This window comes from Geospiza fortis, unplaced genomic scaffold, assembly GCF_000277835.1.
Source record: "Geospiza fortis unplaced genomic scaffold, GeoFor_1.0 scaffold486, whole genome shotgun sequence".
Lineage (NCBI taxonomy): Eukaryota > Metazoa > Chordata > Aves > Passeriformes > Thraupidae > Geospiza > Geospiza fortis.
The window spans coordinates 286,597-303,232 of record NW_005054417.1 but is presented as its reverse complement, the minus strand read 5'-3'; the positions used below and the strand labels follow the sequence as shown (position 1 = coordinate 303,232).

General features: G+C 36.4%; 1 protein-coding gene across 1 annotated transcript in view; it reads right to left on the bottom strand.

Moving 5' to 3' along the window:
* ATG5 (autophagy related 5) overlaps positions 1–16,636 on the bottom strand; it is a 72,503-nt gene that overhangs the window by 31,349 nt on the left and 24,518 nt on the right. Inside the window, exon 5 of the mRNA XM_005426597.2 lies at positions 10,695–10,789. Coding sequence (XP_005426654.1) covers positions 10,695–10,789 — 95 coding nt within the window. The remainder of the gene's footprint in view (positions 1–10,694; positions 10,790–16,636) is intronic.

Sequence of the window (16,636 nt, the reverse complement as noted above, 5' to 3'; positions counted from 1 at the left end):
AACCAAGAAGCTTTAGAAGTACAAAGAGTTTGCACAATAATGCAAGTTATTGTATATAAAAAAGAACGGGAAAATAAAATTATGCAAATATTTGCTAAAATACATTTTTTTCCATACATTTCTACCTTGTAGAAATGTTTTCAATTAATGTTTTTATCTCAATGATCTCAATGCACAGTTTAAAAGTGACTAACTGAAAAGCTGATGAGTTGCTGTAGTCACAGAACCATCACAACAACATGCTTGTCCAAAAGCAAGATACTGCAAATCCCCATCTGAAATACTATTCTTCCACTGGTGCTGAAATTTTGGGATTTTGCTGGAATTTCAGGATGGGTACCTTTGACTTCTTTTTGCTTAATATTAGACCAGACTCATTGAGTATTTAATTGTGGAGATGATACAACGTTTCTGAGTGGGAGCTGATTTTTTTAATTGTTTTGTTTCTTTCCTTTTAAAAAAACTTTAAAAAAACTTAAATCTCTTTCATAAAGATGATTTTCAGCTCAACAAGCTTAAGTACACACAAAAATGATCTTGTTTCATCTATTTGAAATCTGTCACCTTTCAAATTCTATTAATATTTTTGAGCTTCTATTACAAGAGGCATAAAACATGACAATGTGCTATGTCTTTATCCTGTAATCATTGCTCCTCTCCTCTTCAAATCTCCCAAGTAATAGAGGGCTTCTCCCAAAACACCCACTGCTTTATTCTATACCTTTGATAATTTTTCTATTTCACTTACTCTTTAAGATGTTGGGACTGGAACAACATTCCAAAAAAAGACTGTATCTAGTATGTCTTTAGTCTCTGCAAAGTCCACCAAGTAGATGTTCTAGTTATGATTTTGCGTGCTTTGAATAAGGCTGGCACTGCTTTTGTTAGCATTCAAAATTTTGAACTGCTTATCTGCAGTACCACATCATTGTTCAGAGAAAAAAGTACAACTCAATATAAAACAGAATTAATTCTTTTTTTTTAATAAAAGAAGCAAGTAATGCTTTTATATGTCCAAGACATAACTAAAACCCGTAAGACAAAAAGAAGAATAGACATTCTCAACGCACCTACCCAGAATTACCACAAAAATTGAGTCACTGACAGGATGTGCTGTGGGTTCTAGGACTAACTATAAAATCAACAAATATGTTAAATCAAATTAACTGTTTTTCCCATACTACATTTTAAATCTCTGATAAATAAGACATTTTCAGTGGTTGTAAAAATTACAACATATATACCTGAGTTTAAACTATAGAAAAAAATTAATCCTTTCACCTGTTTTGGAGTTTGCATCAGAATTTCTACAGTTTTATGTTGTATAAAGGACTCTTGGTTTCCTCATTGAATGGAAAGTCTTAATTATGACAGACAGGAATTTTACACTCCCTACTATTTTTAAGAGGCCTGAAACAACAACAACAACAACAACAACAAGATTCAACTAACAGGCTACACTTTATACATTTAATTACATTAACTCCAGTCACCTAAATTAGTAGTGCAGAAGTTTATCACTAGATTGAAGCTGAAGATGCTTCTATGAATGCATGCACATTTGCTTTAATATGGTCATGTTAAATGTGTACCTGTATAATGGCACTTCTATAAAACTCCTTAGACGGGAGATAATCATGGTATCAATCCTAGGTGTCAAGGAATCACAACATCAAGTCAAGTGAAAATTCTGTTATTCTTGAAAGCACTCCTAACAGTATTACACAAACTGAGAAACATTTAGGTGGTGTTGAACATAAATGATCACTGGTTTAAAAGCGAGATGAATTACATGATGTGTTTTCTTGGTGGAAGCTTTAACAGACCTTAACAACGGCCTCCATAACATGTGGCAAATATTATGTCAAGAATTGATGCAAGTAATAATGCTAAAATTATCTAGTATCTTAGCCAAAACTGTAGTCAAATTAAAGCCACAACTAGAATTATAAACACATCTGGAATAAGGTTAAAATTTTATGTAGTAGAGCTTATTACAGTTATGTCTAGACAATAATATTGAACCATTTTTGATCATGAATGGTTAAGGACTATTCTCCTAATTATTCATGGACAACAGCTTGTGTCTTCCTTGATGCCTTTCATTAAACAGAGCATATTTATGAAGCAACTGCAGTTCTGTACTAACTTTGTACACAACTAACAATAGTTTAGCATTATAAACCTACAGAGAAATATGGCAACTATTTCAGTTAATTCTCCCTTACATTGTTGAGGGCAATTACTTGCTCATCCTTAAAAAGATTAAAGAACCATTTAAAATATCACCCATCTCCATATTATTTAAACTGGCAGAGAATGCTTCCTTACAATCTTTTAGAAAAAAACTTTACATAATAGCAACAAAATGAGTAATTAGAACCATATAAAACATTTGAAAGTTAACGTCCTACCACATGTTCTAGTTATCTGAAAAAGATATGTGTAGTTAGAAAGCATCCCTTAAAAACTGATTAAAAATTTAATGGCCTGAGTGCATTGTGACACTTCAGAATTGAAGACATTGCTTAAGTTTCTGTAACTGTTTGTGAAGATGCATCATGTTGTTTACACTGATTTTGCACTCAAAATACTTTCTGATGTTCAGACAGATTTTTATACACATTGAGGAGATCCCCCCACCCCCAAATTTTTTCTTCTCTAGACTGAACAGTCGTAGCTCCCACAACCTTTTTTCACTTCTGATGTTAGAGTCACTAGTTCCTCAATCATCTCAGTGGTCCTTTATGGTACTCTCATCCTATAGCTCCATGTGTCTCTTGAACTGCCCAAAACTAGATTCCAGGTGTGGTCTCACCAGTGTTGAGTGAATTGGAGGGATCATTTCCCTCAAGTTGCTGACAACTCTCATCCTGCAGCAGCCCAGGATATAATTTACTTTCCTTGTCATAGGTACCACTGCGATATGGGACCTATGACAGCGAGTCATTTGTGGGTCATTTTTAACAAAGAGTATGTATTGCCAGAAGTTCCAATTCCATACAAAAAGTTGCAGGAGTACCACTCAAAATGCCTAACAAGCATGGCTGAATCATATTCTGGCTGTTGCCTGGTCTTTCAAATTATCTATCGAATTTTCTTGCGCAGGGAAAGTAGCACTGTATTCTCTGAACAACTGGATTTGCATTATTTTTAATGTGAGGTGAATTGGACAGATCCTAGAAGCAGAAGAAAGTCAACACTTGAGACACACAGAGCAGACAGCAGGCAACCGTTTCTGACACAGCCAGAAACAGCAGAGACTGAATACAAAAACAGCTTCAAGAGGCAGTTTTGTTGAGCCCTGAGAAGGCAAACACACCTATAATAAAAGCATGGCCTCAAAGTAATACATTTCCTTCCCAGGAAAGAATTTGTATTTGTAACTGGTAAAATATCAAGAGATCTGAAGATTCAGGGATAACAAATCAATAGTGCTCTTCACAGCTGCAGTGCTTTATGTGCACATGAAGACCTAAGCCTCACTTAGAAATTGAGCAGTTGAATACTGACTACCGATCAAGCAAACAACTTTAGAAATGGATTTACATCCACAAAAACAAACACTACATTGCTTGCTTAAGAGCAGTGAAAAATACAATACTTCATAAATCTCTTTCAAGCTACTTCAAACCATTAAATCTAATAATTTGCTGTAGTTTTCTACACTAATGATTAACCAAAAGGAGCTCCTATAATCAAGGACAGTAAAATTTTAAAAAATTGTTTGCTAATTCACATTGTATTTCTAGAGTGTGATATCATATCCCACTTCCTCATAGTTCTATTCCATTCCACATTTACCTGTAGAGAATTTGCTTTTAGTCTTCTGGAAAATGCAAATAGAAGTCTTGATGCTTTCCAAAAAACAGAACACTTTCTATGTTTTCTAATCCTCAATTCTGTGCAAAAGTTAACCTGCTTTATTCACCTATTTTATTTTAAAATAAGTAAAGGTGAAATGCTGATATTGGTAAGTCAAAACAGGTACTGTCTTTGGCTTTCATTTCTGCAGAGTTTTGCATCAGCATCATAGGACAGCTAGGCTTAGTTCTATAGGCACTGCTTATGCTGCACAGCCACAAAAATAACCCTTGAAGATGACACTCTTCCTTTCTCTGAAGAAAAACTTACATATCAGCTTTTCCCCTTTTTCTGAGGAAAGCAGCTCACCAACTATTTTTTTTTTTCTTTGCTACTACATCAGAGTACAAGAGCCAATCTCTAGGGAATAGAGCTCCAGGTAAGCTTCAGGTAGGCAAAGTCCCTTTTGCCACAACATCAGAACCTGCCCACATTGCACAGTATGTGATGAAAGTAGCAAATCAGTTTGGGTTGACTACAGCAAGTGAAATGAAAAAGTAAAGTGATCAGCTTTAATGATCAAAGGAAAGTCAGCATTACACTAAAGAACAATGCAATTAAATTATAAGATCTGTGAGTAACTGTACACAGACCCAACTCAACTGAATTAATGCCTCATTCATTGTCTTCATCACAGCCTCTCAATGTATTGATATTTTTAAGAATAAAGATTCAAGGTTGAGGTTAAAAGTGCAATTTCTAAAAAATTGCATACATACACTAACTTTCTTAACAAATTTAGGATGATATATAAATCTACAAGGTTACCACCTTAATGAAACAGTTTAGGGAGCCACAAGGATTCAAACCCCATGGTTTAAATTCAAACCTGTAGCATGAACACTTACCCAAACTCCCAAACTTATTTACACTCAACTCAACTATCATAAGACAATTCAAAAAAAAAGACAACAATTGAAGAGTTCTATACAATACCAATTGGTTAAAAAGTTACTACCCATTTGTAATTGGAAGGTGCATAAGAGGTAAGATTAAGGTATTTTCAAATTGCCAATGGACTTTTTTTCCCCCCACACAAAGTGTTCGTTATTCCATTGTAACTCAAGATGTACTTTGACTTCATTTAGTAACTAGTAGGATTCTACTGGTTTTTCATATACTTAGATTCTTCTGGGATTTACACGTAACTTCAGTATTGCAAGATTAAAAAAGGATTTTAAAAATTACTACCCATTTTACCCCCCATATGCAGAATCCAGTATATCCCTAATTTTTTTAAACTAGGTATAACCTAACTCAGAACCTCAACAAACTGTTTCTCATACAAGCAAAACAACTTTATTCATTGCATGCAAGCTAAATCTACACTCAACCCAGAAGAATTACTGTAGCTCCTAGTGACAGGCCTGAACTAGCTTAAACCATCCTGCTTGGTAACAGCTCAACCACAGCTGAGAATCAACCCAAATCGAGGTTTTATAGCTCCATCTCCTCTGCATCTCCTTCCCTGAGCACTGTACAACTTTTACAACAGCTTTGAACTAGGCAGATTGACAGTTTTACAGACAACTTGGGCATATTTAAGGAAACTTTAGTCACGTTTTGACAACAAATACAGTTTATCATCTCAGAATTTTTCTTTGAAACTCTGATTGACAGCTCCCATGCTGTACCAAGATTCTTAAAGGCACAAGGCTGAACTTGCACAGGGGTGCCCGAAGTCTTTCAAGAGAGCTGCATGAGCACTCTTTCACATAGAATATGTTTTAAAAGTAATCTTTAGCAGCACTGGTTTGAGCCAGCTCATTTCAGTGTGCACTGTGATGCATAAGAAACGCTTATGCAATTACGGAACCTCTGGTGGAACTGTGGTGACAGTGACCTTCAACTCAGGGTGAGAACTAGTCAAATTGCTATTACTTTCAGCACAGAACAACACATCCCAGTTCAGAAAATGAGTATTTAAGGATCACACTGCCCCTGTGCAATACTCGACAGAAATGTTTCTTTCTCTTCCCACACCTCCCCCAATCACGAGGCATAAGGAAAAATACCTAACAAAACTTTTAAACTTTCTTATTCATGAAGCTTTGATTTTGAAGTAATTTAAAACTGGTTAAAGTGTGCTACTGTTTCTTTAGTGCTGAACTATCAGTTATTAGAATAACTCAGAGTCCATTTGTTTCTCTTCAGCACAGAAATTCAGCTGAGCCAAGCTGTTACACAAATCACCCTTTCACATGATAATCCTATTCACTCAAACTTCTTCCTTGTAAAAGGAAGTTTTTAAGAAACAAATTGTCTATTTTTAGCAGGTCCTTTATGAAAGCATCATTTTCAATAAATAAGACAAAACGAAGATATTGCACACAGGTCTGTTCAAGAGCATTCTACACAAGCCAACAAAACGCTGAAACTTGCTATGTTGTGTTGCCCTCTTCAGGTCGACAGCATATTTTCTAGTTCCTTTCCTTGACGAGGTATTGGTTTGTAATTTCTTTCATAACATTTTTCAGATCTGAAGTTTCAAGTAGCAGCTAACTTCACCTGTCTTCCACCAATGCTTGAAGCATTTGTGGTTTAATATCCTATAAAAATTAACTTTACTTTTGCCCTTTGTATCTCCCTAACCTCAATACTAATCTTGAGGATTATCAAACTAGCAGCCAGAGTTTGAAAAGATGACTAAAAACCAACTTCAGTACTGATAAGAAAGTCTCACGACAAGAGACTTTAAAAGGTGAATTGATTCAGCTTAGCAAAGAAAGCTCCTGATACCAATCCATAAATGAATATGGGAGATCAGAAAGCCACATGACTTTAAAGTGGGGTAAGGCAAAACAGAATCTAGAAACTGAAGTCAGAGAGGTTCAGGCTTGAAATGCAATGGAGACTTTTCAACAACAATAACAACAAATGTAATAATCTACTAGCATAAAAAGGCAGATTTATTATTACTTGAAAACTCTACAGGTAGACCCAGTATCTTTCCAAAAAACCTCTTTTGATCATTTTTTTAATAGTTGTCATAATATGGGATGAATTGTGCTGTTGATTTGCATACTTGCAATGAGTTTTGCAATTGCTTATCTGAGCTCTGCCAATTAATGTGGAAATATGGATGAAACAGTCTTCAATTGCTTGGAAATGGCCATGCTTGAGCTTCAGATTCACTTATTGAGACAGGTATTTATAATGTCTTAAAATATTTTATTTCCCACTCCCACTTTCAGAGGACAGGTCATGGAAAACATTTATGTCGACTTAGACATCTCAATACTGCAGCCTTGACATAAAGAGCAAAGTGCTGAATTTAACTTATATGTTATTAAATATGGAGAATTTCACTCATGTTACTAAGGAAGAGAAACATCCTCACAATTTGTGACTGTACAGCTTAATCTCAGCATCTTAAGGGACTTATGACAGGAAAACCTGTTCAAAGTTAAGGCCTACTATGTAATTATAAGCAATACAATTAATAACCTAATCAAAACCCTTAGAAAATGGAAGCAAAGGAAATGCTCATTTAGTACCAAATAAAGGAAAACACAATCACAGATCATCCCTTCTGGGGACGGCAAACACAAAACAGCCAGACTGCCTCAAGCAATTGAGACTCTAAAAAAACAGGAAAACTTGGCATGAAGAGTTTTCATCCACTTTCCTTCCAATACTTTTGTAATTTCAATCTCAAGAATTAAATACACTATAGAGCTGTAAATCCCATACACTCAGAGGGCAGACTCCAGAGAAGAAAGCTTGACGAGGTGGGTGAGCATGACATGCGAAGAGAACAAGAAACAAAAATGAGGAATGAGTACAAATTAAATGCACAACAGCTGAGACTCAGAATGCTCCCACAGCAGGCAGCAGTTTATCAGAGCAGTCTCTATCAGCATGTAGAAACTCCTCTCCTGACTAATATGCTCTGTCACAGTGCCTGGAGCCAAAGACTGATGAAAACTTCCTGCCATCTATCAGCCAGTTTGTTCAATTAGACTGTGAAACATCAGCTGGTCTTATAAACACAGGGGGAAATTCCACAAGCCAAACTAGCTCTAGTACTGGATACAAAAAGCTTGATGCCTTGGATTCAAAATATACTCAAAACATTACTATTATTTTCTTTCTTGCCATTAAAGAACAAGCGCAAAAAACACTCAATTCTAGAGTACTATCAGATAAAAAGGCAAAAAAGCTTCTGTGCACCTGTCAGTTGAAGACAAAGCAGCTTACACCTCTGAAGAGATGAAGTGCGGAACTTCTTTTTTGACACATCGAATTAAAAGTATCACAAAAATATAATACTATTTTTAAACTGTCTCTGGTAGAAAAAGTTTCCACCTATGTCAAAGGCTTATCTGGTTCAAGTTCCATACAACACAGCTAACAGAATATGACAGCAGCTGCCAATAAAATCACCAAGATACCTTCACTAACTTTTAAAATTGCAAACGAGTTGATCCTTAGTGATTCTCAACCTTTTTTTACATTATCTACCGTAGATTCCAGGATTCTGGTCCAATCTTAGCTCCTACACTTAAAAGAAGAGATACTGGACAAGGGTTTTTAAAATTACCTGTGGTTAGTTTAGTTCTGACTTACCCAAGTATGATGTTCATATTTTTGCCATTTCTTTCTCCCACACACCTCATCAGATTTGGTCACCACACGAGGTATGATTCATATTATTCTTTAGAAATGTATTTTAGTAGACAAACTTTACAACTGAAAAGAGTTTTTAAGTTTTTAAAATAATGGATTCCTAAGTGAAAAAGATCTATCAAATCACTTTATTGAATGCATTTTTTCTGCAGCAACTTTGCCAATTCACATTTAATTGCAGCTAAGACTGGTTTTTCTTACTTGGTATCATAATCTAGTACAATTTTTTGAAGGAAAACAAATTCACCCACCTCCTACCAAAAAGAAGAAAGTTCCCTTCACAGAATTTCCTTCTAATAATTTGGCATAAGAGAAAGTATGGAGAATACAAGGGGGAACTCTTCTCACTGAAGGCAATGCCTCATCATTTCCTGCCATCCACTTGTGTATCCCTAAGTACTTACAGGAACACTGTGTGAAGACACACAGGGAATAAATATCCACTGCAACATAAACTCAGGTTAAATCAGGTCTTTATGTAGAGATATACGAGCAACCAATTAGAATGCCAAGAGGTCTCCTACCAGCACTAATGGAAATCAAATGCATTCAGGGTAGGGATTAAATACATCTGAAGAACACTTTAGAATCAGTTATTTTTCCATATGCAAGTTTGTCACTAACTCTTTGTTTGGAATTAAATTATAATCTCAGCCTTTCTAAGGCTTTCTGAAAATTCCTTTAAACACACAGAGCAGTAATCAGTACACACACTAACAAACCAAATAAAAAAGCTAGAGACATCTGCACCCACATTTTTAAGAAGACTGGCAATATTTAGAAATGCTAAGAGAAGCATTACTGAAAATAATATATACCAACCTTCTCAAAGGTTGTCTCAGCATCATCTTTATTTGTGTTTGGTCTTCAATTCTTAGTTAGATATTTTGGGTTTCAACCATAGCAAGTAAGGGTTTCCAAACGAAAAGGTAATGGGAATCAAGATAAGTACAACTGTTTCAAGTGATAGATGTTATTGATTTAATTATTTTTAAAAAGCTTTATTAGTTTGAAATCATGTCATATCATAGAAATCTTCCCTCATGCCCTAAAGATCTGCAACCTATTCAGAGAGCAAAACCTCTTTTTTGCAAACCTATTTACGTGATTTCTATGAAAAGACTTTTAAAAAACCTCACACCTATCAGGGAGCAAGCAAATAACTTAGTCACTAACCAAACAAATACTGTGAGTACTATTTTTCCTGATACATACTTTTTGATTCTTATACAAACCTTGCCATCTGCTGTGATCTCTGTCAAAATAACGGACTTCCGTTCTCAATCTAAGGTTTCATTATGACAGTAAATGTCTTATATCTAACATTAAAAGCTACTCCAGTCCCACTGCAAGACTATATAGACTTCTATGGTCATTATAACCTGCTACAGAGTAGTATCCAAATATTCAGTACTATGAATAAAGGACTTTCTTTTCATAGCTATTGCTGCAAAACTTAAATATAAATAGATTGAAACACTCCAACAGAGTACAACTGTTTAATTTACAGAGAGGCTACAAGAATTCCGGTATGAGCTTTTAACCATACATAATTCCAAACTTCATTGTGACCTTAATGCTATAAAAACTAAGGAGGTGTCCTTAGGATAAGAAAAAATTGTAAGGATTCCAAGGAATATGTCTCCAAACAAAATGCTGAGAAAAATAAAGTGCTGGTGTATTAAAACAGGAAAAAAACCCCCACATTCAAAGCTAGTTTTGGGATGTAAGTATACAACTAGAAGACAAAAGTAAGAACTAGATGCAAGACCTATGCCATTACTTCCACCCATAAAAAGCCCATACAGTGGTTGAGAGAAAAGTGTTGCTTCTAAAGTGTTTGGCTTAGAACTTTCACAGGGCATTTTGCATCTAAAGCATTATGCATCTAAAGTCATAGTTAGTAGGTATTTTAAAAACAGAATTAGGTTGTTGAACTGTTTTTTAAAAAAGAACAGACAAACATTATCTACACCAGCTGTAGCACATTGTCAAGTATTACACACTTGTAACATAATGTTAATTACCTATTAGAATAAGTACAGTCTGTTTTGTCTGCTAATCCATATAACTCAAGGGTCCAGCAAAAATGAGCATGCATATTTTGCCATAATGCTAGAAAAGGAAATATAATTCTGAAAACAGATTACAATATATGACACCTCAGTGGAAGAGTTTGATTTTATTTTATTGTCTCCTACCTGATAAATTCTAAATGGGATGTATCGAAATCCATTATCTTCTGGAGGATACTCCATGAGTTTTCGATTTATTGCCCAAAACTGCTCAAATTTATCTGTGAAGGTAAAATTAGACTTTGTCAATATCAGTAACATTTTTTTCAGCCTAAAGAGGTAAATGAGACACAACTGGAATATCATGCAAGCTTTTCTTACAGAAGTTTAACCTGTCTGAATTAATTTTCCCCACATTTCTCTTTCCTATTTAGCCTGAAGCCAAAGGTAGGTCATCTGCATTCTCCTATGCAAACAGTGATGTGGTGATTTATTGAATTGAAAGAGAAAGCAACTTTAACTCATATCTTATCTCCCACTGTTGAGGAAATACTGGGCTATAAATTTTGGATTTCATTACCTCAATTAACAGTGCCTGTTTCTCCACTCCCTGATGTTGCTGGTTCATACTGTCTCACAGTCTGCTAAAAACATCTAATTGTTATTAGCTATAACTGAGCAATGGGTGTAAAGCATAAAGAAACTAAAGCAAGAGAAATACTGCTTGAGTGGTTTACGTTTGGATATGTAGATCTTAAAATAATCTGCAACAATGCATGATATGATCAGAAAATATACTGCCAGATTCATGACACAACCTGAAAATAAAAGTTTATGCTTGTAACACATTTCTGTTATTATCCAAGTAAGTAGGGTAAATTGCCTGCACATCATTTCATGCTATCCATACACTACAAGAACTGAATAGTTTATTACATTTAAAATGTACTAAGAGTACATTTAAAATGTACTCTTAATGTACTTTAAAATTAATTTAAGAGTAATAAAGGCTTTCATATATGCAAATCAGTTATTCAAATGAAGCAAATTACTAGCACCAGAAGTGATAGAAAGAAATACAAAGAGCTAAGATGAATAAAGCTGGTGCTAGCCTTACTGAAGAAGGCAGCTTTAGAAGGGGAAGAGCAAGAGATCAAATTCCTTAGTGGCCCAAGACACCAAATACAGAGGATGTTTCCATAGAAGAAACAAACAGTCTCCAATTTTCTCTCCTTGGTACAATGTTCAGCCAAGTCTCAAGAAGCTGAGCTCTAATAGAATATACCCATTACAAAATTCAGCCCCAGTGAAACAAGGTAAAAGTCAGAAATGTATTCACAGGAAAAAGGTTCTTCCTGCTTCCAAAAGTGCTGATTACACTTAAACCAATTGCAGAAAATGAGTTTGAGATTTACTTCACTCCAGCATACAGCACAGATGCCTGTCAATGCACTAAAAGGCACAGGTTAGCATATACTGCAGGGTTTATAATACATTGCTTTTCCTGACTGAATGCAACACAAGGTAGGAATTCCCAAGAAACTGGGAACAAACTCCTGCCAGGTATGCTGTAGCAGCATTTCCTGATACTTATCTGAGAAAGTACTTCCACACCCTTGTTTCCTGATTAGCAGCAAGTGCCTCTTGACAGGCACTTACCTGAGCCACAGTCAGCAGCACCAGGCAGGCACCTGCCCAGCACGAGGAGCTGCCTGGATGCAGGGTGGCACCCCATCACTCACTGGGCTGGGAGTGACAGTGACAGCCCTGGAGCAGTCTGCAATCAAACAATCCCACATTTGGGAACCCCAGTCTGCAGAGTCAGAGGTTTAGTCTGAAAATGTCCAACACAAAGATGACTGCCTCCTCCTCAGGAACTCTTTCAGAGGGAAGGTGAAGATTTAGCAAGGTGAAGATTTAGCATGCTTCCTTTTTGCTTGCAGGCAGCACTCAGAATGACTTGTAGCTTTCACTACAGATGTGTGAACAGGCATTCCACAGCAGGCACTGATAGATTTATACTTCAATTACCACTTCTAACTCACTTGAGAAAACTGTTATGGTGATACACAAAACAAAACAATTCAGACCTACTTAAGCTAGTGAGCTTCAGCAGAGTTAAATAAGGAATCTCCATATTTGGAGACATCCTACTTGAACAGAAATAAAACAAACATTAACTTGATTTACTTGTTTAATGCTCATATTACTGTAATTAGGAATGTTGGTTGAACAGTTTACCGTTCTCAAAATTCACCAGAAATGAGCATTATGAACAGCTAAAGGACTTATGTCAGAAAAATAGGCATATCAACCCTTGTGGCATGCAAATATGGCAAACAAGGAAGGTTCTGGATGACAAAAAGAAGTTAAACAGTAGTAATGTGCAGTTAACTCACTTCTGTTCTTCATTCCCGCTTCCTCACCTCCCACAAAACATGCCAGAAACCTGGTAATCTTATTTAAGGCAATCAAAATTAAAAATTTATACCCCTCAGATTATTCTCTGAACACTCAGGCAGTGCTTAAGACAATCTATTGTTCAAAGTTCTAATAGTTCCTATGGTTTCCAAATACAACAGCAATAAATCTGCAACAGTTGAATTATGAACTTGTTGCATTTTGTAATCAAGCATGTTCTGTCAATCCACCTGATAACCCAGGAATTTTAGCTAGACATAATGGAGTCAGATATCTTAAGATCTCCACTGTGTACAGCACTGTCTGAAGACCTCTAAACAAATTCCTCCTCACAACCTTATATTGCTGCCCTCCAAACATCTTGCCAGGGATATAGGATGTTCACCACAGGAGACAGAGTTGGGTGTAAGAAAACTAAGACAAATTCTTAAAGCAAGCAGGAGAAAAAAAGGTTATCCAGTTTGCATATTGATATATATGACCTGGCAAGAGCCTTTACTAGCAGAGCACTGGCTGAGTGCCAGAATCCTAAAGCTCCAAAAGTACAAAATCCAAAAGTGACTGCTTTTCACAGAATCCTTAAGACTAAAAGCTTAAATAGACAAACAAAACCACTGACGAATTTCCACCCCAATCTCCTTAAAAACCTAAGTGAAAGGATTCTTGCTTCTCTCATTTTTATGTATCAGTACCCCCTATTTTTGCAAAGTCTCAAGGAAGCTATTAGTGCTACACTGAGCTGGAAGAGCTAATTAGTTTATTAGCTAGACAGGACAAAGACAGAAGGTACTGGCTGGAAATTCAACAATCAAAACAAAACTGAGTTTTCATCAAGCCAGTAAACAAGGAAGAGTTCTCTACCTATCAGCAAAAGCACTTTACACCCTTGTCTCCCTCCCTCGTAAAAAGCTTACACAGTCTGCATGACATCTAAACCACCCTAACAGTCAAATCTGATTCCTTTTGTTTTTCACAGCTTGCTTGAAGTGTTAGAGAGTTTCTGTATTAGCAAAAAGAGTACTTGCAAAAGGCAGATGTCCCTATCTGAATAACAGTATCTAAAGTAATGACAATAAGATTTGAATAGAAGTGAGATTAGTGACAGTATAGAAGTTTGATATGACTCCACTAATCATATTTCTTAAACAAGAGATGATGATTCTACATAAATTTGCCTAAAATTAAATACAAAAACTTCTCTATGTATTTTATGTCAAAGATTAGAAAGTTAATGGCCAAATAATTGATAAATATATCAGCCAAGTTGCTAATACTTATAACTATCTATTGCATAGAAATGCAGTCACTGAATGCCCAAAAGACAGACATCAGCCTTCAGTACTACAGAGATGCACAGAATCTATGAGTTGGCAAAACTACAAAGAATTAATGTCACCCATGACAATAATCTTAGTACACAAATTCATTAAGCAATAAAGCAAACTCAAATATAAATTTACAAATACAGTATGCCACATTATGCATGTAGGGTTCAGAAACTGATCAGTGAAATTATTCATGTCCTTAAAGTACCCATTAAAACTGCTGAAAGAATTACTGACACAGGGAAACACTGGGAATTGTTGTTTCCTCCATTAAACCAGACTGGAGATCTGTGGAAACCCAGGGCACCGGGAATATTTCTCTGTCTCCCCAGGGGAGCACTGACTTTGACCCTCATTCACGGAGAGTTTCCCAGACTTCAAGACAGACCAGAATCCACAAAAGTGTGAAACAGATTATAGAGAGTAGTGTAGGTGTATCACTTGATGAGAAATTTAGCTTTTGGGATTTTTAGTATGTTGTGGATGGAAGCAAGATGGAGGGCACAGGTGTAGTCCTGGGTTTCTTCTTTATGTTTCTTCTTCCTTCTTCTTCATGGGTTTGGGTGGCATTTTGTAATTGGGCAGAAAAGTCTCCACTGCAGGCTCTTTGGGATCAGTTATTGGGTTAAAAGGGAAAATAATCCAGGTGTCAGTTCCTAATTGGATAGTTTAGTCTTAAAAGACCTTGTAACAAGAGATTGTTGGCCATTTTGTGCCTTCCAATGAAAAGCTGCCAAACTCACAGTAGTGAGACTGTTTTACTGATAAGAAATAATAAACCTGAGTTTGAACATGAAATACCATCTCAAGTGCCTTCAATCCAGACACAGAAAAACCGATAGAGATCCTTTAGCAGTCGTTGAAATTAATCCAAATTTATACCTTGTTATGTTAAAAAGTTCTTGGTAATACCATCATACTTTGTTGTTAATAGACAGCAATTGCTGAACCTCTTACTGTAGAGCAGTGTTAACTAAGGATTAGTCCCAGCTAAGGGCTAAAAGGCTGGGCTCCCTTTTGCCCCTGAGTCTCAGCCTGAAATGGTCCTCAGGCAACCAGAAAAATTAGTTTCACTCATACTAGCCTCTTACAGTCATTTTCTGAAACTCAAGTGCTGTCATGCTTCAAACAACTTGAAATTTCACGTGGATCTTGAAGTTAGACACGTCCCCTTCAGCCACATGAGGCTACAACAGGATGGACCACTGAGAGGGTAAAGGGCACTGCCCAACTGCTCCCCATCAACACGTGCATTTCACTACAGTATAGCCTTAAATCTGCACACACAAAATCTGGGCAATTACCACAGAATGGAAAAATACACCTGCAAATACCTTACAATGAAAAGCCCTGGTAAAAGCATACAGACAGTTAAAATGAAGTTCTCACTGTAGTGCAGTAGGCAAAAGAACTAAAAAACTCCACCCTAATCTTTAACTTTATCAACAAAAGTATCATAATAATAAGGAACCATTTTGTTTCTGTAATTGATAGCGATGTAACTATCAGAGATTATCAGATTCTAGGACTGGACATATTTCAAGAAGGCTGTTGAGAGGGTTTAGAAAACAGAAAGAACTAATAAAAAATGAGTTGAAAGACCTGAAATTCAGAAAGGAAATACTAATACTAATTCTTGTATTTCAGCATCTTTTTAGAAAGCCAAAGAAGTGCACAAACTGGCGTAGCCCTTGGGGTAGCACATACGCACAATTTTGTCTGGACTATTCATGGTTTCTTCTTAAAGACATTTATTGCAATAAATTAAACAGAAATTAAATAGTATCTGTAGCTCTGTGCAAGCAATACCAACTTGCAGGCAACTATGTTCAGTATTAAAATTTAAAAAACACAAAATTTGTCCTTTCTCAGTGGTTCACCACTCTCTAACAGCCATATGAACCATGGAATAACTGGGGAGAGCACTAAGAGACTACAGACTCATGTACAAGAACAACAGAAAAACTTTAGTTCGGAAGTGCTTTTGGAGGTCAAGCTTTGGAATAGCAGCTCCTCACCTTGTCCCAAAAGAGCTGCCTACACAAAGTTCAATGAGTTAGCTCAAGACCTTGCCCAGTGAAGTTTGACAGTCTCTGTGGGTTTCCACTCAACCACTTTCACTCCCCAGCACACCCCACCCTCCCTTCCCCATGTACCATCAGACTTCCTGCTGCTGTAACTAGTAACTGTTTCTTGTTTGGTAATTGCCCAGATCCACTGACAGTGGAGACAAGAGTGAGGGGAGTCTGACTCCATCTGCTCTAGGGGCCTTCCTTTCAGGTAAAGCTGGTATTAAATACACCTTCAGCTTTCTCCTCATCTTCAGGCCAAACAAGGCAGTTGCCCCACTCTATAATACAGCATGTGCTCCAGCCCCTAAGA